The sequence below is a fragment of the Suricata suricatta genome, chromosome 5, assembly GCF_006229205.1.
Source record: "Suricata suricatta isolate VVHF042 chromosome 5, meerkat_22Aug2017_6uvM2_HiC, whole genome shotgun sequence".
Classification (NCBI taxonomy): Eukaryota; Metazoa; Chordata; class Mammalia; order Carnivora; family Herpestidae; genus Suricata; species Suricata suricatta.
Genome location: NC_043704.1, coordinates 124,333,789 through 124,359,676, shown reverse-complemented (window position 1 = coordinate 124,359,676; position 25,888 = coordinate 124,333,789). Strand labels below are relative to the sequence as shown.

The 25,888-nt window shown below is 36.8% G+C and overlaps 1 protein-coding gene across 2 annotated transcripts in view; it reads left to right on the top strand.

Moving 5' to 3' along the window:
- The window catches only part of PPP2R3A (protein phosphatase 2 regulatory subunit B''alpha), a 166,854-nt gene that overhangs the window by 133,337 nt on the left and 7,629 nt on the right, over positions 1-25,888 (top strand). For both annotated transcript variants that reach the window (XM_029940229.1, XM_029940230.1), the window contains exon 12: positions 2,419-2,525. In XM_029940229.1, the coding sequence (XP_029796089.1) occupies positions 2,419-2,525 (107 nt within the window). The remainder of the gene's footprint in view (positions 1-2,418; positions 2,526-25,888) is intronic.

The window sequence follows — 25,888 nt, the reverse complement described above, 5'->3', positions numbered from 1 at the left end:
CCCTCAAAAAGCCCTGAACATATGGTCTATGTTCAAGGTGGAGCGGGGGGAAAGCATAATATCACCACTCCCTCTTCTATTCTCTTGTTTAAAAAGTAAAAATTGATAGATACCATATGTTTGCACTCATAGGTCTAACAGGAGAGACCTGGCAGGGGACCATGGGGAGAGGAAGGGGGAAAGAGAGCGGGGGAGAGTGAGGGACACAGATCAAGGGAGACTACTGAATACTGAAAACGAACCATGGACTGAAGGGGGAGGGGGAGGGAGGGAGGGAGGGGGTGATGGTCATGGAGGAGGGCACTTGTGGGGAGAAGCACTGGGTGTTATATGGAAACCAATTTGACAATAAACTATTATTTAAAAAATAAAAAAATAAATAAAAAGTAAAAATTATGTTGGGGTACCTAGGTGGCTGCCCAAGCACAGTTCCAGGAAGGGTGAGTTCTTGTAGAGCTTTTTTAACAGGGGTAACCATATCAGGAATAGTATAACAACCTTTAAAAAACCTTTCTTAGTATTATAAAAATGAGTGATTATAACCAACTTTAGTTGAAAGAGTATTTTTCCTGGTTAAACATCCGACTCTTGGTTTTGGCCCAGTTCATGATCTCACAGTCCTTGAGTTCAAGCCCTACTTCAAATTCTGCATTTGCACTGATAGTGAAGAGCCCACTTGGGATTCTCTCCCCTCTACCCCTGTCCCCTTCCCACTGTGTTCTCTCTCCCTCAAAACTTAAAAAAAAAGTTTTAATTATATTAATAGAAAAGTACTGTTTGAGTCCTATAGGAATAGAACTACAGGAAACTTTCAGTCTTTTTCTTCTACATGTTGACCTAAATAGTAGTAAGAATACAAAGATCACGTTTTTTTACGTTTATTTTTGAGAGACACAGAGACCGTCACGAGGGGGGAGGAGCAGAGAGTGAGACAGAATTCCAAGAGGCCCCATACTGTCAGTGTAGAGCCCGATGCAGGGCTTGAAACTCTGAGATCATGACCTGAACCGAAACCAAGTCAGACACTTAACCAACTGAGCCATCCAGGCGCCCCACACTTGTTTGTTTGGTTTTTTTTTTTAATTTTATTTTAGAGAATGCAAGCAAGGAAAGGGGCAGAGGGACAGAGAAAATTTCAAGCAGGCTACAAGCTCTGTTGTAGAGCTCAGTGCAAAGGTCAATCCCATGACCCTGGGATCATGACCTGAGCCAAAATCAAGAATTGGACACAGCTGACTGAGCCACCCACGTGCCCCCAGTGATCACCTTCTAAAAATGAAAACTCTGCACCTGATCTTGGGGCATATCAAAGCACATTATATTATCACTAGCTTACAAAAAAGTATTCCTTCCCAGGCACCTGGGTGGCTCAGTCAGTTAAGCGTCCAACTTCAGCTCAGGTCATGATCTTGCGGTTTGTGAGTTTGAGCTGCACATTGGACTCAGGCCCAGAACCTGCTTCGGATTCTGTGTCTCCTTCTCTTAGGCTCTCTCTCTCAAAAATAAACATTTAAAAAAAAGCTGCCAATTATGAATGTAAGATGTAAGTTTCAAAGATGTCAATAGGAGGAAGTAGGGGTTCTTAAAGTGAGTTAACAGTCGACACATGGTATGGTCAATATTTAGGTATTTGCACTCTTCTAGGCATAACTAACCTTACATCTGAGGGCAGTGCTAATAACTCATTTTAATCATAGGAAAGCATTCTGCCTGGAATATATAATACAGACACTGCCCAGATTGGACAAGGAAATAAAATGGATAGCCTTTTCCCCCCGCTTCATTTCTTCTATTTGTATTATAAAGTAAAACTTAAGATAAAATTTGTAAGAGGTGGCAATATATCAAGATTTATTCTTATCTGCGGAGAATATTTTTAGTCAGAAAGTGCTCAATAAATTCCAGGCACTGTGTTGAAGAGACATATGGTCACACAGAGATAAAATGAAGAGCAAAAAGTAGCAATCAAGCATGTACAATCTAGCAAAGGAAATAATTTGGGGGAGATGGGCTCTCTAGGAAAATAACACAGATGACATGGTATCTGAGCCGGCTTTTACAGAAGCAATAAAAATATGCCAGGGAGGGGAGGAGGGATGGTCTATTTCAGGTGGGCATATGCAGGTCACTCCAGATAGCTGCTGTGCAAAGTGCCAGGGAAAAGGGCCCAGAGAAAAGTCTCTGGTTATAAGGCTAAAGAATCTAGACCTAAAGAATTGACTGCTGAGGAGTTCACTATAATTTTGTGATTGGAGGCATACAAATCACTTTAGGACTGTTACTTTAGCGCCTCTCGTAACATGTATTAAAATGGAACATTTTCAGGCAGGTCATTACAAATGTTGTGTATCACTAAGAAAACCAGTCTCCAATTCTTTGTCTTTGATTATTTTTGTTTCCTGTACTCTTTGCAATCAGGATGTTGAGAATGAGGGGCCTGAGCCCTCTGACTGGGACAGGTTTGCAGCTGAGGAGTATGAGACTCTGGTTGCGGAGGAATCTGCCCAAGCACAGTTCCAGGAAGGGTGAGTTCTTGTAGAGCTTTTTTAACAGGGGTAACCATATCAGGAATAGTAAAACCACCTTTAAAAAACCTTTCTTAGTATTATAAAAATGAGTGATTATAACCAACTTTAGTTGAAAGAGTATTTTTCCCAGCAGTCTTCCCTTCTTCACCAATTTCCTAAAACTCTTCTCATGTCCCATTTCCTTTAATGGAGTTGTACTTTTCCCTGGAAGCTAAGATCATTGTGCAGTCATTTTACTTTGTTAGTGATAGAACATGCTGTAAAAACAGGATGAGACTAAAAGAACTGAAGTTCTTTTAAATAATAAAGATGATCATGTTTAAAACAAGTCTTTACCACACATGGTTTTGTGCATTCAATAAGAAGTTACTTATTCCATAAAGAGACCATTGTAAGAAATTATTCAAGACTTTCATTGGTTAGAACATTTCAGCAACCTTATAATTTGTTGGCTCTTCCCACCATCTTCTAGTGATTCCTTTCATAGTTCCTCTAAACCTCTTAATCCTTTTTAATGTTTTACTTTTTTTGAATAGGTAATATACTCATGTTTTAATATTCAGAGAAACAAAAGGATGGTTTCCTACTGCCCAGTTTTCCTCCCTAGAAACAATCACTGCAATCTTTAATATTTATTCTGGGGAGAATGCAAGCAGGGAACAGAGGATCAGAAGCAGCTCTGTGCTGACAGCAGTGATCGCAGTGTGGGGCTCAAACTCATAGACCATGGGATCATGACCTCAGCTGAGGTTGGACACGCAACCAACTGAGCCAGCTAGGTACCCCACTGTGATCATTTTCTTATGTGTTCTTCCAAAGACACTCCCCCACTTTATCTCCTATATATATATATATATATATATATATATATATATATATATATATATAAAAGCACATATACATTATTTCTTTTTTCCCTACACATATGATAGCATATTATATTCATAGTTTGGTACCTTGTTTTTTCCACACTTGTATAAATTTCTGTTATACAAGATGAGTAAGTTCTAGAGATCTGCTATACAACATAATACCTATAGTTTAAAATGTGGTATTAGGCATTTTAAAATGTTAAGAGGATAAATCTCATGTTAAGTCTTCCTACAAAACACACAAAAAAATACCAAAAAATTTTTGGAGATGATAGATATGTTCAGTACCTTGATTGCAGTATCACAGATGTATGCATATGTCCAAATTGATTAAGGTGTATTTCTTAAATGCATATAGTTTTCTAGGTATCAATTAAACCTAAATAAAGCCAAAAACAATAAGAAAGATTGGGAAGACAGCATGGTGAACCAAAAACACTTGTATTTTACAATTACTCAGCTATAAATGAGGCATCACAAATATTTTGGGGGCCTTGAGTACATGAAAAATTTTTGAAAAGCCCAATAAATTAGAGATTATTATATGCATGTAACTAATAAATGTTATGTTTTTTATAGCCACACAATATTCTACTATATAGTTGTGCCACTATGAGAAATAAAATGTTCAAATGAATAATCTTATATACATGTCATTTTATACATCTGTAAGACAAATTTCTATAGGTATAGCAAACAGAGGAGAGTTTCAGAGAAACCAACAAGAAATAATGCAGACACCCAGAACTTGCAACAATGGGAGCAATTTCCATCCTTAAGCCTAAAAGGACAAGAAGATAAAACCATCATCATCAGTCAGCTGACAGGACTGTGACCTTCAGTAATGGAATTTAGTCAAACTATGGCAACCCAGCTGAGAGGTGCTAGAATAAATACCTAGTTTCACTTTGCTCATATCCCTTAGTATCCTGCTGGCACTTCCCGTTGGCTTCAACCAGAAACAAGAAGATAAGAGAACTAATGTCCATATGGATCAACCTCCTTATCCACCTAGCTAGGGGGAGAGTAGATCGAGAAGGACAAAACATCAAATATCCAGTTCATACAAATGCCAGCTAGCCCTCCACAGAGACTGTACATTTCACACCCTTACCATTAAGTCTTCAATATCTTTTTTGAGAGTACTGAAGAAGTCATCACCAAACCACTTTCTTTAATCTTGAGATAGCCTTAATATGCTTACCCACACAACTGGGGTCTGATTTTTATGTCACTGACCCAGAAACCCATAAGAATCATTTGTCATTGATTATTTTATTTTAAGCCGGCTAAATAAGAAGGGAAGACAGGCAAGTAGATTCACACGCATAATCTACAATTTTTTGACACTGAGCTTCCTTAGTAGGAAATAGAGTAAGATTACTATGAAGCAGCATCACTACTGTTAAGAGCATGTATGGTTGTTTATAATAATGAAAAATTAGAGGCAATCTAATAGGAAGATTAATAAAACTATCCTGCATATACATAGTTAATTCCATATAAACATAAATCATTTTGTGGCCACTTCTTGACTATTATAAAGAAAAAATAGAGATGTGGAGGAAGACTTTAAAAGATCAAGTAAGGGGGAGCCTTGGTGGCTCTGTTGGCTAAGGGTCCAACTCTTGATTTGGCTCAAGTCATGATTTCACGGTTCGTGATATCGAGTCCCATATCAGACTCTGCACTGCCAGTGCTGAACCTGCTTATGATTCTCTCTCTGCCCTTCCCCCACTCACACATGCATATGGGCACTCTTTCTCAAAATAAATAATAAAAAAAGAAGGAATAGTAAAGTCTAAGAAAGAAAAATAGGTATATGTAAAGAAAACCACAGGGATCGAACTTAGTATATATTAGACAAAGAAGAAAATGGAAAAATAAAAAAATTCAAAGATAATAGAAAAGCTGTTTCTGAAATAAAATTCTTGAAATCCAAAAGGTCAGAAGTCACACCATATCCAGGAAATACTGATAATGATTGATTCCTGATATATGTCATGAATTTGCCAGAATTCAAAGATAAATATCGGATAAAGGGTTAGCATCCAAAATCTATAAAGAATTCACCAAACTCAACATCCACAAAACAAATAATCCAGTGAAGAAATGGGCAGAAGACATGAATGGAAACTTTTCCAAAGACGACATCCAGATGGCCAACAGACACATGAAAAATCATCAGGAGAATAAAAATCAAAACCACAATGAGATACCACCACATACCTATCAGAATGGCTACAATTAACTCAGGAAACAACAGATTTGGTGAGAATGTAGAGAAAGGGGACCCTTTTGCACTGTTGGTGGAAATGCAGACTGGTGCGGCCACTCTGGGAACCAGTATGGAGATTCCTCAAAAAATTAAAAACGGGCACCTGGGTGGCTCAGTCGGGTAAGCGGCCAGATTCAGCTCAGGTTGTGATCTCACAGTTCGTGGGTTCAAGCCCCACATCAGGCTCTGTGCTGACAGCTAGCTCAGAGCCTGGAGCCTGCTTCAGATTCTGTGTCTCCCTCTCTCTCTGACCCTCCCCTGCTCACACTATCTCTCTCCCTCAAAAATAAATTAAAAATTTGTTAAATTTTTAAAAATTAAAAACAGGACTACCCTGCATTACCAGGCATTTAACCAAAGGATACAAAAATGCTGATTTGAAGGGCACATGCACCCCACTGTTTATAGCAGCATTATCAACAATAGCCAAAGTATGGAAAGAGCCCAGATGTCCACTGACTGACAAAAGGATAAAGAAGATATGGTGTGTATACACACACACATACACACATGATGGAATACACTTGGCAAAGAAAAAGAATGAAATCTTGCCATTTGCAACAATGTGGATGGAACTAGAGGGTATTATGCTAAGTGACATAAGTTGGATATCATATGATTTCACTCATATGTGGAATCTGAGGAACTCACCAGATGAACATAGGGGAAGGGAAGGAAAAATAAGAAAAAGAAAGGGAGACAAACCATAAGAGACTCTAACATACAGAGGAATGGGATGGGAGGTGGTAAGGGGATGGATTAAATGGGCAGTGAGTATTAAGGAGAGTACTTTTGGAGATGAGCAGTGGATGTCATATGTAAGAGATGAATCACTGGGTTCCACTCCTGAAGCCAAGACCACACTATATGTTAACTAACTTGATTTTAAATTCAAGAAAGAAAACTTTATTTGGGGTTTTTTTCCACTTAAAAAAAATCAAGTTAGCAGACAAGGGGGGAAAAATATCACCCTTGCCTCAGATATGTCCATGGTAAAAATGAATATTAGAAAATCATAAAACAATATATACAACTTTGTTAGAGAAAAAATTTCTATAACCCCAAATTTTATACTAACCCCAGATGACATTCAAGCATGAAAGCACAAAGGGATATCTTCAAACATGTAAAAACTGAGGGAAACATAGAACCCATGATGTCTTCTATAAAAAAGACAATCTAAAACCAAAAAACAAACCAAACCAAAAAAAGAGCCTGGAAATGTAGCAACCATTGTAGAAAAGAAATAAAAACATACAGTCTTATTCAAATGTAGAAAGAATAGAGATCTGAAAAAATAATGCAACTAAAACTAGGATGTAGAGGGGAAGAGAAAGAATATGTATAACATCCTAGAAATAATTTAAACGAAAGTCGGAAGTAGGAGGAAGAAAATATGTGTCAATTTCATTGGCAAAGCCTCAGTAGATACCCTTTAAAGCTGTAAGTCAAATTGAGGGTTTAGGAATACTAACAAAACACTTGAGAAACCAAAGCCAGACTCTATTCTAATTCAATTAGAAAAGAAGTACCCGGAAAAGAAAAACAATGGCAGCCACTGGCCCATGGGGATCCACTGCCCTCCGTCACCGCACGTCCACTTCTGTCCCTGCAGGAGCCGCCTCCCCTCCCTGCCTGCCACAACCATGCCTGGGCTCGGCAGGCACCCTGCAGGAGCAGAGAATGAAACTTCTGGTGGCAGCCAGGTCAGTGTGCTCCAGGCACAGGGACGCACTAACTCGGCACGTGAGTTGGCAGAAGGGAGAGCTAGGGTGCCCGGTGCTCAAGGCTACCTCAAGAAACAAGCCAAAGTACACATGGTGGAGAGTCCCAAATACCACTGAGCAGGGAAATAAAATAATCAAAGGCACAATAAGAGAAACCAAGAGACACCATTTAAAGAACACTTCCTGAAATCACAGGCCCTAGACAGTCAATGTGCCTCCTTTAATACAGCAATACTAACAGGTACACAATGCATAACGAGCTTTTAATACTGACAAGAGACAGAAAGCTAGCTAAAATGACAAAACGAAAGAACTCTCCTCTAATGAAATTCCAGGAAGAAGTCAAAGCCACAGAATTGCTCAAAACAGAAATAAGCAACATAACTGAACAAGAATTTAGAACAATTGTCATAAAATTAATCTCCAGCATTAAAAAAAAACCATCAGAGAAGCTATTAATACAAAGACTAGGGACCTTCAAAATAGCTGTGATGAGTTAATAAACGCTATAAATGAGGTGCATAATAAAATGAAGGCAGCCACTGCACTGATTGAAGAGGCAGAGAGGAGAATAGGTGAATTAGAAGATACAGTTATACCAAAAGAGGAAGCCGAGAAAAAGAGGGCGAAATTGATACAGGAGCATGAAAGGAGAATTCAAGACCTGAGAGATACAATCACACAGAGCAATATCCATAACATAGGAGTTCCTGAAGAGAAAGAAAGAGAAAAATGTCCTGAAGGGGTGCTTGATCAAATTATAGCTGAGAACTTCCCCAATCTGGAGAAGGAAAGAGACATTGAAATTCCAGAGGCACATAGAACTCCCCTGAGATGTAACTTGAATCGACCTTTGGCACGACATATCATAATGAAGCTGACAAAATATAAAGATAAAGAGAGAATTCTGAAAGCAGCTAGGGATAAAAGGGCCCTAACATACAAAGGGGAACATATCAGAGTGGTTACAGACCTATCTACTGAAACTTGGCAGGCCAGAAATGAATGGTAGGAAATCTTCAATGTGATGAACAGGAAAAATATGCAACCAAGAATCCTTTATCCAGTGAGCATGTCATTCAAAATAGGAGAGATAAAGGTTTTCCCAAACAAACAAAAATTGAGAGAATTCATCACCACTAAACCAGCCCTACAAGAAATCCAAAGAGGGACTCTATGACGGAAATGTAGTAAGGAATATAAAGTACCAGAGACATCACTACAAACATGAACTCTACAGAGAACACAATGACTCTAAACCCACACTTTTCAATAATAACACTAAATGTAAATGGACTGAATGCTCCAATCAAATGACACAGGGTAGCAGAATGGATAAAAAAACAAAATCCATCTATTGGCTGTCTACAAGAGACTCACCTTAGACCTGAAGACACCTTCAGATTGAAAGTAAGAGGATGGAGAAATATCTACCATGTGACTGGACGCCAAAAGAAAGCTGGAGTAGCCATACTTACATCAGACAAACTGGACTTTAAAGTAAAGGCAGTAACAAAATATGAAGAAGGATATTATATAATAATTACAGGGTCTCTCCATCAGGAAGAGCTAACAATTATAAACATCCATGCGCCAAATTCAGGAGCACCCAAATACATAAAACTAATCACAAACAGAAACAATCTTGTTGATAAGAATGTGCTTATTGCAGGGGATTTTATACTCCACTTACAGCAATGGATAGGTCAACCAGACAGAAAATCACTAAAGAAACAACCTGAACAGCACATTGGAACAGATGGAATTAATAGATATATTTAGAACTCGGCATCCTCAAGCTAAGAAATACACTTTCCTCTCGAGTGCACATGGCACATTCTCCAAGATAGATCGCATACTGGGGCATAGAGCAGCCCTTCTTAAATACACACTAACTGAGATCATACCATGCACACTCACAAATCACAATGCAATGAAACCTGAAATCAATCCCAGGAAAAAGTCTGGAAAATCTCCAAAAATGTGGAGGTTAAAAACCACCTTACTAAAGAATGATTGGGCCAATCAGACAATTAGAGAAGAAATTTAAAAATATATGGAAGCAAATGAAAACGAAAATATAACAATACAAACTCTCTGGGATGCACCAAAGGCAGTCCTAAGAGAAAAGTATATTGCAATCCAGGCCTATTTCATGAAACTAGAAAGAGCGCAAATTCAAAATCTAACAGCACCCTTAGGAAACTGGAAAGAGAGCAGCAAGAGCACCCCAAACCCAGCAGAAGAAGAGAAATAATAAAGATCAGGGCAAAAATAAACAATATAAAATCCAAAAAAAAAGAAAAAAAATAGATGAACAGATCAATGAAACCAAGAGGTGGTTTTTTGAAAAAATAAACAAAATTGATAAACCTCTAGCCAGGCCCCTCAGAAAGAAAAGAGAGAACACCCAAATAGACAAAATCATGAATGAAAATGGATCTGTTACAAATGATCCCTCAGAAATACAAGCAGTCATCAAATTACTATGAAAAATTATATGCCAACAACCTGGACAATCTAGAAGAAATGGACAAATTCCTAAGCACACATGTACTACTAAAATTCAATGGGAAGAGATAGAAAATCTGAACAGACCCATAACCAGTGAAGAAATCATATCACTTATCAGAAATCTCCCAACAAACAAGAGCCCAGGGCCAAATGGCTTCCCAGGGGAATTCTACGAGAGAGAGAGAGAGAGAGAGAGAGAGAGAGAGAGAGAGAGAGAGAGAGAGAGAGAGAGAGAGAGTTTTTTTTTTTTTGAGAGACAACCAGCAGGGGTGGATCAGAGAAATAGATACAGAATCTTAAGCAGACTCCAGGCTCTGAGCTAGCTGTCAGCACAGAACCCGATGTGGGGCTCAAACCCATGAGATCATGACCAGAGCCGAAGCTGGATGCTAACCAACTGAGCCACCCAGGAGCCCCTCTACCAGACATTTAAAGCAGTGTTAACACCCATCCTTCTCAAGCTATTCCAAAAAATAGAAATAGAAGGAAAACTTCCAAACTCATTCTACGAAGCCAGCATCACTTTGATTCCCAAACCAGAGATCCAACAAAAAAAGATAACTACAGGTCAATATCCTTGATGAATACAGATGCAAAAATACTCAACAAGATACTAGCAAATCGAATTCAACAGCATCTAAAAAGAATTATCCATCATGATCAAGTGGGATTCATTCCTGGGTTATATGGCTGGTTCAATGTTTGCAAATCCATCAATGTGATACATCACATTAACAATAGAAAAGATAAAAAGCATATAATCCTGTTGATAGATGCAGAAAAAGCACTTGACGAAATGCAGCATCCTTCTTACTAAAAACCCTCAAGAAAGTAGGGATAGGAGAAACTTAAACATTATAAAACTAATTTATGAAAAGCCCACAGCTAATATCGTCCTCAACGGGGAAAAACAAAGCTATCCCTCTGAGATCAGGAACACAATAGAAATGTCCACTCTCACCAATGTTATTTAAAATAGTGCTGAAGTCCTAGCATCAGCAATCAGACAACAAAAGGAAATAAAAGGCATCAAAATTGCAAAGAAGTCAAACTTTCACTTTTTGCAGATGACATGAAAGTCTACATAGAAAACCCGAAAGACTCCACCAGAAGCCTTCTGTAACTGATCCATGAAGTCAGCAAAGTCACAGAGTACAAAATCAACATACAGAAATCAGTTGATTTTTATACACCAATAATGAAGCAACAGAAAGAGAAATCAAGAAACTAATCTCATTCACGATTGCACGAAATACCATAAAATACATAGGGATAAACCTAAGCAAAGATGCAAAAGATCTATATGATAAAAACTATAGAGAGCTTATGAAGGAAATTGAAGAAGACACAAAGAAATGGAAAGACATTCTGTGCTCGTGGATCAGAGGAATAAACATTGTTAAAATATCATTATTACCCAAAGCAATTTACACATTCAATGCAATCCCCATCAAAGTTGCACCAGCATTCTTCTCAAAGCTAGAGCAAATTATCTTAAAATCCATATGGAACCACAAAAAACCCTGAATAGCCAAAGTAATATTGAAGAAGAAAACCAAAACGGGAGGCATCACAATCCCAGACATTAGCCTCTACTACAAAGCTGTCATCATCAAGACAGTATGGTATTGGCACAAAAACAGACACACAGACCAATAGAATAGAATAGAGGGCCCAGAACTAAACCCACAAATGTATGGCCAGTTAATCTTTGACAAAGCAGGAAAGAGAATCTAATGGAAAAAAGACAGCCTTTTTAACAGGTGGTGCTGGGAGAACTGGACAGCAACATGCAGAAGAATGAAACGAGACCACTTTTTTACACCGTACACAAAAATAAACTCAAAATGGCTGAAGGACTTGAATGTGAGACAGAAAACCATCAAAACCCTTGAGGAGAAAGCAGGAAACAACCTCCTTGACCTCAGTTGCAGCAATTTCTTACTCGACACATCCCCAAAGGCAAGGGAGTTAAGAACAAAAATGAACTATTGGGACCTTATCAAGATAAAAAGCTTCTGTACTGCAAAGGAAACAATAAAAAAAACTAATAGGCCACCGACAGAATGGGAAGAGAGAGTGGCAAATGGCATATCATATAAAGGTCTAGTATCTAAAATCTATAAGGAACTCAATTCCACACCCGAAAAACGAATAGTCCAGTGAAGAAATGGGCAGAAGACATGAATAGACACTTCTCCAAAGAGGACAGGCGAACACACACATGGAACGATGCTCAGTGTCACTCATCACTAGGGAAATACAAATCAAAACCACACTGAGATACCACCTCACACCAGAGTGGCTAAAATGAACAAATCAAGAGACTACAGATGCTGGCAATGTTGTGGAGAAACGGGCACCCTCCTACAGTGTTTGTGGGAATGTAAACTGGTACAGTCACTCTGGAAAACAGTGTGGGGGTTCCTCAAAAACCTATCAGAACTCCCCTATGACCCAGCAATAGCACTGCTAGGGATTTACCCAAGGGATACAGAAGTGCTGATGCATAGAAGCACATGTACCCCAATGTTCATAGTGGCACTTTCAACAATAGCCAAATCATGGAAACAGCCTAAATGTCCATCAACCGATGAAAGATAAAGAAGATGTGGTATATATACACAATGGAATACTATATGGCAATGAGAAAGAATGAAATCTGGCCATTTGTAGCAAAGTGGATGGACCTCGAGGGTGTCATGCTAAGCGAAATAAGTCAGGCAGAGAAGGACAGATACCATATGTTTTCACTCATACGTCTAACAGGAGAAACCTAACAAGGGATCATGGCAAGGGGAAGGTGGGGGGAACAAAAGTTAGGGAGAGGGAGGGAGGCAAATCATGAGAGACTCTTGAGTACTGAAAACAAACTGAGGGCTGAAGAGGGAGGAGGGAAGGGAAAGGGGGTGATGGTCATGGTGGGGGCACTTGTGGGGAAGAGCACTGGGTGTTATATGGAAACCAACTTGGCAATAAACTATTAATAAAAATAAAAAAGAAAAGAAAAACACAGACCACAAAGCCTAAAGGTGACACATTTTAGATCAGCGAATGTAAATAGAATAAACTCACTTATTGAAAGAAAAGAATTCAACTTTGGAATAACAAAGGTTGCATTAAAAATGAGTCAACACTCTGCTGTACCCGCTCTGGATAACCATATGGAGGTTCCTCAAAAAGTTAAAAATAGAACTACCCTATGACCTAGCAATTGCTCTACTAGGTATTTATCCAAAGGATACAAAAATATGGATTTGATGGAGTACATACACCCCAATGTTTATAGCAGCACTATCAACAATAGGCAAATTATGGATAGGGCCCAAATGTCCATCAACTGATGAATGGATAAAGAAGATGTGGTGTGCATACACACACACTGGAATACTACTCAGCAATGGAAAAGAACGTAATGTTGTTGTTTGCAATGATGTGGATGGAACTAGAGTGTATTAGCTGAGGCACAATAAGTCAAAGAAAGGGAAATATCATATGATTTCACTCATATGTGGCATATAAGAACAAAATAGATGAATATAGGGGGAGGGAAGAAAAAAAGGTAAAAACATGGAAGCAAACTTTAAGAGACTCAACTACAGAGAACTGAAGGTTGCTGGAGGGTTGGGAGGGGGGATGTACTAAATAAGTGATGGGCATTAAGGAGGGCACTTGTTGTGATGAGCACTGGGTGTTCTATGTAAGTGATGAATCACTGAATTCTGCTCCTGAAGCCAATACTACGCAATATGTTAACTTGAATTTAAACAAAATCTTCGAAGAAAAAAACCCAGAACACTCCAAAACACAAAGCTATGCATCTGATAGCATCAGATTTTTGAAACTAAAACTGCAAAAAGAAAATAAAAGGAAAAATTGGAGCCTATTATTTGCAGTCTTGGTAAACTATTACCTGAAAATAAATACCTTTGTGGGTTTTGTCCATAGACCATCTACAAAATACATATTAGGCTACAAACAAAACTTCAGTGGACCTCTAAAGAGTAACTATAATTTAGACTAGCTTCTCATTTTAAGGAGGTAGTTTGAAAACATACTACAGTTTTCAGTCTCTCACACCACATAAAAGTAAAAACAGAGCACCATTTAAGAGGAGAAACTTTCAGTAGACTAAAAGAAGGAAAGCAGATGGGATCCAATTGGAGAGGGAGCCAGAGCTTGGGTTCTTTGCAGGAAGATGCAGAAGATAATTGCTACAAATAAAGGAAGCAGCACTTAAGGATGATCCGTTCCTGAATTTGAAACCAGGAGCAAGAAGGAGAGGAGAAGCAGCAACATCCAGGTAGGTCAAACCTTGTATATCCCCTCCTATCCCTAAAGGAAAGACAAGAGGGTGGGATCTTAGAGCAGAGAAAGCACAACCACTGAAATATCCACACCAGCACCATGGTCCGTCTATCCCATCATTCTCATCAAAAACACTAGCAACCTCTCATCGCCCCCTCCTAATAAGAAGCCAGTGCAAACAGAGGAACCAGTCTGTTCCCAGCAACACAGAAAAGTGGATAAATATCAAACAGTTGAAAATACTAATAAAATACTCTACAAATGGAAGAAATTTCATCCTTGGAAGGAGACTTACTACAGCAATGACAAGAAGACCTCAAGTTGAGTACATTTACCATTTTTGGAATGGTAAGAAAACACTGCCCTCTTGAGAAAAGACTGATCAGTTTCTTAGAAATTAAAAGAAAAAAATTTAAATGAAAAACAGTCATTGAGCTGAATAATAGAATGGACACAGCTGAAAAGCTTTTGATTTGGGATAGTGATTATGATAAGGGTAAGAAATACTTGTAGAAACTACTAGAAATAACCAGATAATTCCCAGAATTCTAGCTGCTTAAACAAATAAAAATATACGCAGGGACCAGCAGTTGTTTCTGACCAGGTAGTGAGTATGTTAGGTTTTACAGTTCTGTTACAACTACTTAGCTCTAACTTTGTGGTATCACAATAGCCATAGATAATTTGTAAGCAGATGAATGTGGCTGTTTTCCAATGAAATTTTACTAATACACTCTGAGATATAAACTTCATATTTTCACATGTCATGAAATACTCTTGGGATTTTTTTTTCAAATTTAAAAAGGTAAAAATAATTCTTAGCTCACTGGGCTATACCAAAACAAGTGGAGAGATCTGGCCCACAGACTGTAGTTTGCCTATCCTATACCAGAGCGAAATTTCATAACATAAAAGATAACTGAAAATCTAATAGAGGGAAAAAAGCCAGATTACCCACTAAGTGAATGCAAAAAGAAATCAACCAATATCATTCAATTACTGCAAAGAAAATAACTGAATCTAGAATTCCATCCCTATTTAAATGAGGGCCCAATAAATACATTTTCAGAGATCCAAAGATGCAAAAATTTACCACTCACAGATTGTCTCTGAAGTATTAAGGGATACTCTTCAGCAAGAAGATAAACAGATCCTAGAGGAAACAGTGGGATGCAAGAAGCAAGCATGAGTAACAAAATTAGTAAAATTTATTCATAGAACTAAATAAATATTGAGCATATATTGTTAAGGGTAAAAAGAGGTCAGGGAAATACACTATGAATCTTTATTAGAATAGAGAGTATTAACACTGATAAATTTACATTTCTCTAACAATGACTAGAGGTAAAGTATACATATTAAAAATTTATTCAACCACAAAGAATAAAAACAAAATGGAAAACTTTTAATCATTTTTTTAAAAGACAGTAGATTATTAAGCTGAGAAAAACTAGGTAAAGAAAACTCAATCTACCAGAAGGCAAGTGTGTTATCAGCATTCCTTTTGGTGGCAAGTGTCCTAACCAACTCAAATTGGCATAAGCAAAGAAAAAACTGTCTTATGGAACTGAAAAGTTCAGGGGGTAGTACTGACTTTAGAGACTCAGATTTCCTCTCTTTCATCTCTAAGATAATAATTTCCTTTATTTTTTTCACTCTGAGCAAGTTTTTCATATGTGGCAGCAAGATGATCACTTAATAGCTTCAAGTTCAAATAAATGAGAATCCCTTTCCCCTAAGTTCCAACAAAAGCCTAAGCTCTAATGGGCTTAGTTTAGGTCCAATCCCTGAACCAGTTCCTAACGGAGGCCTAGAACTGAGCCTGTAGGAGAAGTCAAGTCCATCCAAACCATATGTTTTCTGAGGGAAATTAAGAAATATGGTCATAGGGGCACCTGGGTGGCTCAGTTAAGTGTCTGACTTTGGCTCAGATCACGATCTCACAGCTTGTGAGTTCAAGCCCCACATCTGGCTCTGTGCTGACAGCCAGGAGCCTAGAGCCTCTTTCCTATTCTGAGTCTTCCTCTCTCTGCCTCTCCCCAACTTGTGCTGTCTCTCAAAAATTAATAAAAACATTTAAAAAAATTTTTTTAAATATATGGCCATAAAAAGGGAGAATACTATGTCAATAAAGGAACAATGGGATGTCCACCATAAGAAAGAAAAGACAAAAAGATATAGACAGCACAAAATACATGGCCAGAATAAGTCCAAATATAGTATCAATCACAAAATTCACACTGGATTAAAAATCAAACTGTATACTATTCTTTAGATTCATCTGTAACACAGAGGTAAGAGTCAAATGATAGTAACAAGAATAAATCAGGTATGGTAACATTAATGAAACAAGTAGAATTCAGAGCTTTTGAAGAGACTTCCTGGATTTCAGCAGTTGGCCATGAAAATAAATTCATGAACTTTATGCAATATAAAATATATATGATAGAAACACAAGGAAAAATTGACATTTGCAGTCATGTAAAAACAAATCAAATAGACAAAAATTATAAAAATATAGAATTAGCAAGCTTTCAAAGAGGTACTCAAAAGTACACCTGGTACCCAGCAAATACACATGGAACCATCACAAAAGTGCCTATTGAGGCATGAAGGAAACTGCAACAATTTAAAATGTAACCTGAAATTAACAACAAAAAATACCTAGAAAGTTAGTTAAATAATACTCTAAATATATTTCAAAATAACTTTTAAAGTGGATGAAATTCAAATTCTAGTCTTTTTAGGACTAAGCATTATATATTTATTAAAACATGGGATTCAGACAAGCGGAAATTTGTAACCTGTGGACTAAAATAATTTAAGCTATCCTCTCAAAATGCATGAGAAAGGATGACAATATAGACCTAAGTATATAGAAGGAAGAAGTTAAATAATTTTATTCAAACAAAAGTAAATATATTAATTATAAACACACACATACAAAGCATACTATGTACGAAGCACTACATTACTAAATACTCTAATTCACTGGGTGCTAACAAAAACCCTATTTTGTAGATGCTGATGTCCCATTTTACATCTATGAAAACTGAACCAACCAAGGATAAATAATTTCTCAAATCCACCAATATATAAAAGAATACATCATAAATAAGTAGGTTTTATCCCAAAATTGCTACAGTGGTTCAACTTTGTAAAATTTGCCATTAAAAATTTAAAGAAAAACAAACACAAAATATAAACTGATTCTCTGAAGGCATATGATAAAATTTAATTTAATACATTTTCTGGTTTGGAAAAATATCTTAAAACTAAGCAAACTTAAGGTGAGTATCTTGTTAATGATAAAGATTATTAATCCCACACCCCAGAAATAACCAGTTAAAGATACAGTAGGGGAAAATCCCATTCATTAATATCAAGGAAAAAAAGTTACTTGGAAAATATATGTGAAAAAATACAAAATTTACCAAAGGTATGACAGTTCACCGTGTTAAAATTAATTTGATATACGCCTCCAAAATATGTTGTGGAACTTGATAAGCTAATTCTAAAATTCACATAGAACAATAAATATACAAGAATAGCAATGAGTTTAGGAAAGAAAGGTGTGGTGGAACACAGGGCATGTGTATTTGACAGTGTCTTAAATGTGTCATGAAAAGACTAGTCAGTAAAATGTTGGCTCTCTCTGGTCAGTAAAAAAAAAATGCATATTAAACTAATGTCTGCATGTTAAATAAATAGACTTTCAGAGCTTAAAAGCAATGGGAGAAAATTACAAGGAAATACTTTATAGATGTGAATACATTTAGGAAGTGACAAATTCCGTATCACAACCAAAAGACAAACAAATTGGACTGCATCATATGATCTGTAGTGTTCTTTTTTAAGTCAGATTCTTCAAGAAGTGCCTAGGTGGCTCAGTCAGTTAAGGGTCCTACTTCATTGGGCTGAAGTCATAATCTCACAGTTCATGGGTTTAAGCCCCACATCGGGCTCTTTGCTGACAGCTCAGAGCCTGGAGCCTGCTTTGGATTCTGTGTCTCCCTCTCTCTCTCTGCCCCACCCCCATTCACGTTCTCTCTCTCTCAAAAATAAACAAACATTAAAATTTTTAAAATTCAGAATCTTAAAAATCAACAGTAAGAACATGGATATTGACCACTTCTAAAATAGTCAAAAGTCAGAAAATTTCACCCAGGAAACATGAAAATTCCCACTTCACCAATAGTTAAAACACAGTAGCCGAATTATAACAATTTTAAATGTACTTAAATATTTCAGAGTCCCCAAAATATATGAAACAAAAATTGCCAGACAAGTCAGAATATAAATTTCAACATTCCTCTTTCAGTAACTGATAGAACTAGATAGAAACAATAAGGATACAGAACAATTGAACAACACAATGTATTTAATCAATATATAGAGAACCCTTCACAGAACAATAGCAAAATGGGCATTTTTTCAAGTGCACATGAAACTTCTCCAAGACATACCATAAGTGAATAAAATAAGATCCAGTAAATTCAAGTGGATTACAGTTATATAAATTATGTTGCTGACTGTAACAGAATTAAAGTAAAAATAAATAACAGCAATCAGGGAATCCCAATATATTTGGAAGTTAAATAACACCTTTAAAGACCCAGGGATCAAAGAAGAAACCAAAGGGAACTTGAAAATTATCTTGAAATGAATGAAAATAAAAGAACATAGGAAAACGTATGAAGTGCAGTTAAAGCAATGCTTAGAGGAATGTGTATACCTCAAGTCTGACATCAATAATATAAGCTTCCACCTTAAGAAACTAGAAAAAGAGCAAACCAGACCCTAAATAAGTAGAAAGAAGGAAATAATAAAGATCAGAGTAGAAATCGGTGAAATAGAAAACAGAAAAGCAATATGAAAGAATTCATGAAACCTAAAGTTGATTCAGTCTTTCACAAATACTTTCAGAAAGTAAGAGTAGAGGGGAACACTTCCAAACTTGTTTTATAAAGTCAGTACTACCCCGGATACCACAGTCAGACAAAGACATTACAAGAATTTTCATGAGAGGCGCCTGGGTGGCTCAGTCGGTTAAGTGTCCGGCTTCAGCTCAGGTCATGATCTCATGTTTCGTGAGTTCAAGCCCCACATCGGGCTCTGTGCTGACAGTTCAGAGCCTGGAGCCTGCTTCAGATTCTGTATCTCCCTCCCTCTCTGACCCTTCCCTGCTCTGTCTCTCAAAAAAAAAAAAAAATTTTTTTTTAATTTTTAAAGAATTTTCATGAAAACTACAAACCAGTATCCTTCAAGAGCATCAATACAAAAAAAATTTTTTTTTAAGTAGCACATCAAGTCCAGCAATATATAAAAAAGATGATATACTTTAAGTGAAGTTTATCCCAGGAGCAGAGGCTGGCATTCAAAAATCTATTGATCTAATATACTATGTTAATAAATGACAAGGACACCGGGGTGGCTCAGTCGGTTTAGCGTTTGGCTTCAGCTCAGGTCATGATCCTGTGGTTTGTGAGTTTGAGCCCCACAACACGCTCTGTGCTGACAGCTCGGAGCCTGGAGCCTGCTTCAGATTCTGTGTCTCCCTCTCTCTGCCCCTTCCCTCCTCATGCTCGCTCGTGCTCTCTCTCTCTCAAAAATAAACATTAAAAAAATTTTAATAAATGACAAAAGTAATCTCCATAAACACAAAAAAAAGCATTCGATAAAATCCACTCACAATAGTTGTCACTCAAGTAAGGCTGGAAGGGAGCCTTCCTTAACAGGATACAAGGCATCTACAGTTAAATCATACTTACAGTAAAAAATTGAATGCCTTCCCCCTAAGATCAAGAACAAAGCAGGGATGTTTCTATTCGTAAGTTCTACTCAGCATTGTAACTGAGGTCCTCCTATCTTCTGCAGTAAGACAAGAAAAAGACATTTAACATGTTCAGATTGAAAAGGAAAAAGTAAAACTATTCATAGATGATGTAACCTGAAAGTAGAAAATACTAAGAAATCTACCTGAAAGCTACCAGAACTAATGAATTAACAGCAAGATCTCAGAATACAGTTTCAATATACAAAAATTATATTTCCATATACTAACAATGAATAATCCAGTAGGGAAATACAAATAAAAAGAATAATTCTACTCACATTAACATCAAAAAGAACACAATATTTCAGAATTAACATAACCAAAGAACTATAGTACTTGCACACTGAAAACTGCAAAAACGGTACTGACCTAAATGGGATTAGAAAGTTAAGTATTGTTAACATGTCAGTTCTCCCCAAATTTACAGATTTAACAAATTCCCTATCAAAATCCCTGCAGGCTTTTGTTGTAGAAATTGGCAAACTGATCCTAAAGTTTATGTAGAAATGCAAAGTACCTAGAATAGCCAAACTCTTTTTTAAAGGAACAAAATTGAGGCACCTGGGTGGCTCAGTCGGTTAAATGTCCAACTCTTGATTTCGTCTCCAGTCGTGATCTCATGATCAACCCCTGAACTGGGCTCCATCCTGAGTGTGGAGTCTGCTTGGGATTCTCTCTCTGCCCCTCTCCTGCTCATGCTCTTTCTCTCTCTCAAAATAAACAAACATCTATTAAAAATGAAAAGGACAAAACTGAAGAACTTAGGCTACCTGATTTCAAAATTTACTATATAGCAAATAATTGAGACACTGTAGAATTGAAATGTATATACATAGATCAATTAAACACTCTAGAAATAGACCCTAATACGGATGGCAAATTTTCAACCAGTGGAGAAAGAAAAGTCTTTGCAAAAATGATTTTGAAATAACTGGATATGCATATGCAAAAAAAAAGAACCCTAATCCATACCTCACTGCGTATGCAAAAATAACTACATGGATAAAAGACCTAAATGTGAGAGCAGAAACCCTAACGCTTCTAGAATAAAACAGAGGAAAAAATCATTGTGACCTTGGATTAGGCAAAGAGCAATAAAAAAAAATCACTTTTAGATAAATTGGACTTCATTTAAAATTAAAAACTACTGTCCTTCAAAAGGCACTATTAAGAAAAGGAAAAGACTGGGAGAAAATATTCCCAAAACACCCTGATAAAACAAGGACTCATATCCAGAGTTTATACAGAATTCTTACAGCTCAGTAATTTAAAAAAAAAAACTAATTTTTAAACAGACAAAAGATCTGAAAAACACAATAAATAGAGCTACAAACAGCAAATAGCTATATGAAAAGACGTTTCACATTGTTAGACATTAGGAAAATGCAAATTAAAACCACAGTGTGATATACCACACACTGTAGATAGACCAACTAAATCACTAATCATCAATGATGTGGAGAAGCTGGAACTTCAAACACAGAACTGATGGAGACGTAGCCTCTTTAGAAAATTTTGGTAATTTCTTAACAAGTTAAACATACACTTATCATATGAATCAGCAGTTGCACTCCTAGGAATCTACCCAGAAAAATGTTTACCCAAAAACTTGTACATGAATGTTTCTAGCAGCATTATTCATAGTTGCCCAAAACTGGAAATAATCCAAATATCCATCAAACTGGTAAACTGATAAAATATATCCACAAAATGGAATGCTACTTAGCACTAAGAAAAAGGGATGAACTATTGATAAACACAGTATGAATGGATCTCAAAATAAGCTAAGTGAAAGAAGCTACACAAAAAAGTATAATCCATTTGATTCCATTTATTTAAAATTCTAGAAAATGCAAATTAATCTATGATGACAACAAATGAGTGGTCACCTTGGGAGAGGAGCAGTTATTTTATAGAGGGGCATGAACTTTGGTTGGGAGGCAAGAGAATGGATATTTTCATGATTTTGAATGTTGTAATGCTTTTACAGGTATATACAGAAAGTCAAAATTTAACCCATTGTATGTCATTTATATGTCAATAAATAATACATGCAATAACATGGATGAGTCTCTCAAAAATAACACTATGTGAAAGAAGCCAAACACTAAAGACTACATAGTATATGATTCCATTCAGATGAAATTTATAGAAAAGGCAAAATTATAGAGCCAGAAAGCAGATCAGTGGTTGCCTAGTTCCAGGAATGAAAGTGGAGAGTGAATCCAACAGGCACAAAGGAGAGGAGGGACAGATGGAAGAATGAAAGTGTTATAAAATTAGATGGTGGTCCTGTTTGCACAATTTAAAAAAATTTACTAAAACACACTGAATACTTAAGATCAGTGAATTACATAAGGCATGTAAATTATATTTCATTAAAATGTTTAAAAAGCACAAGTCAAAAAGATTTTGGCTTATTAAATTGGAAACAATTTTTTAAAGATAATTTGTTAAATGAGAATATTAATTGTAAACATTTGCCATCCTACTATATACTAAGCATTATCAGATATTGGTGAACAGAGACAGGATTCCTGTCTAAGCAGGGGAAACAGATGCAATTAAAGTATTTTAACTGCTTCTCATAGAAGCACACTGCAGTAACACCTCACTCTAGGCTTACTGTACAGTAAAACAAGCACTTTCAGATATTGTCAGTAGAAACAACCCAACCTCCCTGGAAAGTAATTCAAGAGTATGTACTAACTGCCTGAATTTATACCCTTTCACACACAATTCCAGTTTGGGGTATCTATTGTAAATAATCAGAAACTTGGATATAACTGTTCTATCCAAACAACTGGCATTGGCCACTGGTCATTCTAAAATTTAAAAATCCAAATTAACACAAATGTACAATAGAACAGTTCAATAAATCCTGGTACCTATGTGTTATATTATGCAAACATTTATATTTTGTGCTTACACAAAAACATAACACGGGCTTTAGAAAATTATAATCTATTATAAACCTGTACATCTATATATACAAGCTAAAAGATAAGGCTAGAAAATATTAACTGGGCTGTGGGATTGCAAGTAATTTTTTATACTGGTCTATAATTTATAAGGTTCTTTAATAAATAGGAAAAAGAAGTGTTCTCCTATATCTGTTTACATAGGTAATGTGTTTAAATATGTGGTACATAGGTGATATGTATACGTAGCAGAAGAGGTAGAAAATACAGATAAACAAAAAACTTCATCTAAAAGCCACCATCCAGGGGCGTCTGGGTGGCTCAACTGGTTGAGAGTCCAACTTCAGCTCAGGTCATGATCTCACAGTTTGGGAGTTTGAGCCCCACATCAAGCTGGCTGCTCTCAGGGCAGAGCCTGCTTCCGATCTTCTGTCCCCCTTTCTCTCAGTCCCTCCCCTGCTCAGGCTCTTTCTCTCAATAATAAATAAAACATTAAAAAAATTTTTTGATGTTAAAAGAAAATCCACCATCCAGAGATAGCCTGTGTTCCCTTCTAGACATTTCAATGCAAACAGATAATTTGTTTTACAAAAATGTAATTTATACTACATACTGTTTTGCAACTTACCATAAAAGGAGAAAATATAGGAGGTATAAATACTTAGAAGTTTGCTAGTCTAAAAAGAAGAGAAACTGATGGCAGCTCGAGAATAAATAACTGGCTCAAGCAGAATTTTCCAGTTGTGCTCAGAGAAGGTACCAGTGTGTCTGGAAGGGAGAGGGGAGGAAAAGGATGCAGACAGAAGTACAGGTGAAGGGTCACGAGGAGATGCAGGGACCAGCTGTAATGAAATGTGACCAGTGTATATGAGAGGCTTCTGCTGGACACTCCTCATGTTGTAGGAGATAAGATAAGACCTCCACAGCTTGTAGAGGGAGAACTACAATGTCAGAGGAATAGACCTGTTTACAGTTGTTGATAGCTGACTGATGTGGTTCAAAAGCAAAGCCAGACCCAGAATCCCAAGGTTACGTCACCTTGAAATGAAGCCTTCAAGAGGAATAACAAATACGTCAGGGTGAGTCTAACAAAAACTACCAGACTCAAATATTAGAAATGGAGGAAGACTGGCAGTACTATGGTAAGAGCAGAGACTTCGGAAGATAGATCTGGTTCTACCTACCACTCACCAGCTGGGCAGGTTACCTGACTCCTGAGGCTCAGTTTCCAAAGACACCAGCAACTACCTTACGAGGTGGGTGTAAGAATCTAAGATAAAATATCTAAACACCTGGCACATAGTAGATAACTGATAAATAGTAGCTATTACTATTGTTACAATTCCCTGTATGGGAAGAGATGCAATATAACATCATGGTTAAGAGCAAAGAATTTGGAGTTAGACAAACCTACTAATTTCAAATCCTTGCTTTAGTACTTATTAGCTGTATAGTCCCAGGGAGCCAAGCCTCAGTATCACCTATACAATGAAGATACCACCTGCCACACTGAACAGTTTAAGCTAAAGGATTAAATAAGACCATGTGTAAATATATTTATATTTTGCTCTCAGGGATAGTATTTATGCAATCAATAAACAATGGCTATTACTACCACCTCTGTGATCTTGGCCACATTTCATAACCTCTCTAAAATTTAATCAAGTGAACATCACCGTTCCACTATCTACCTCATTCCCTTCATTTCCAGGGCACAGTACCTGGCACATAGTAAATATCTGTTACATGAACAATAGGACCATACTGAGGATTAGAGATAATACATATAATGTATCAAAAAATGTCTGGCATATAAATGCTGGGGGAAATGGAGTTTTTCTCCACCAGAATCTGGGCTCCTCCAGGGCAAAGATTCATCTTTTAATACCAGCACCTGGCAAAATGTTAGGGATGTAGGAGATCCTTAACAAATGTTTACTGAGTGCCACAGAAGACAACAATAATCCAGCAGCCACCCTCACTATAAGGATAACTGCAGGAGTCAGACATTTTGACCCTCTAGAACAACTTGAAATTCTCTATCTACTTTATCATCTAACAAACGCGACAGATCCCTGTACCACCTGATTCAAGGCTGGTACTTAGGTGATGCTTTCAAGAATAACCTAGTAATGACTCCAGATTTCAGTTGCATGAAGATGCAAACTTGTGAATTATCACATCTAGCATACAACATGATCACAGCACTCAACAACATTTGTATAAATCCAAGGTAAGGAATGGTCATATAGGGGAAACCAGATAGGGTACCAGTTACAGAAACCAGTTCAACTATATGTACCACCTATATGAAGATGACAGGTTAGGATGACAAATTTATTTATAATTAACATTCGTATTTCTACAAGAATGAAATTATTGTGAGAAAACTTCTGCATTTAAAACAATTATGTAAAGCAGGCAAACGGGTCCTTAATGTTGCTATCTTAGGAAACTGAGACCTGTTTTCTGAGAGTCTTTATTGATTAGTAGAGAGGCCTGCACAAAAATTGAAAAATATAAAGAGATTTAAATCACTCTTGAGATAACCATTATTTACACATTAGCATACTTTTTGATGCTTAATTTTACTAGAGTTTTCAAAAATATGACTTTTAATGATTCAGAAGTGTTCTCAAATAATAAATCATATCCACCTCCCTATTATTGGACAGAGAATTCAGAACTGTTTGCTACTCAACGTTTTTAAAGGTAGCTTTCCCCCTTAGATTAAATATAAACATATGGATAACTTTTGTAAGAGTTGTACATTTACTTCCATCAGTTTTGGAAAATAAGGTGCTGTAGGCAAAAAAAAAAAAAAAAAAAGGCCAGCCCCAAATCCACCAGATCATCTTCCAGGAATGCAGCTAGTAAGAGTAAAGTGTGAGTAAGGAGGTGTGT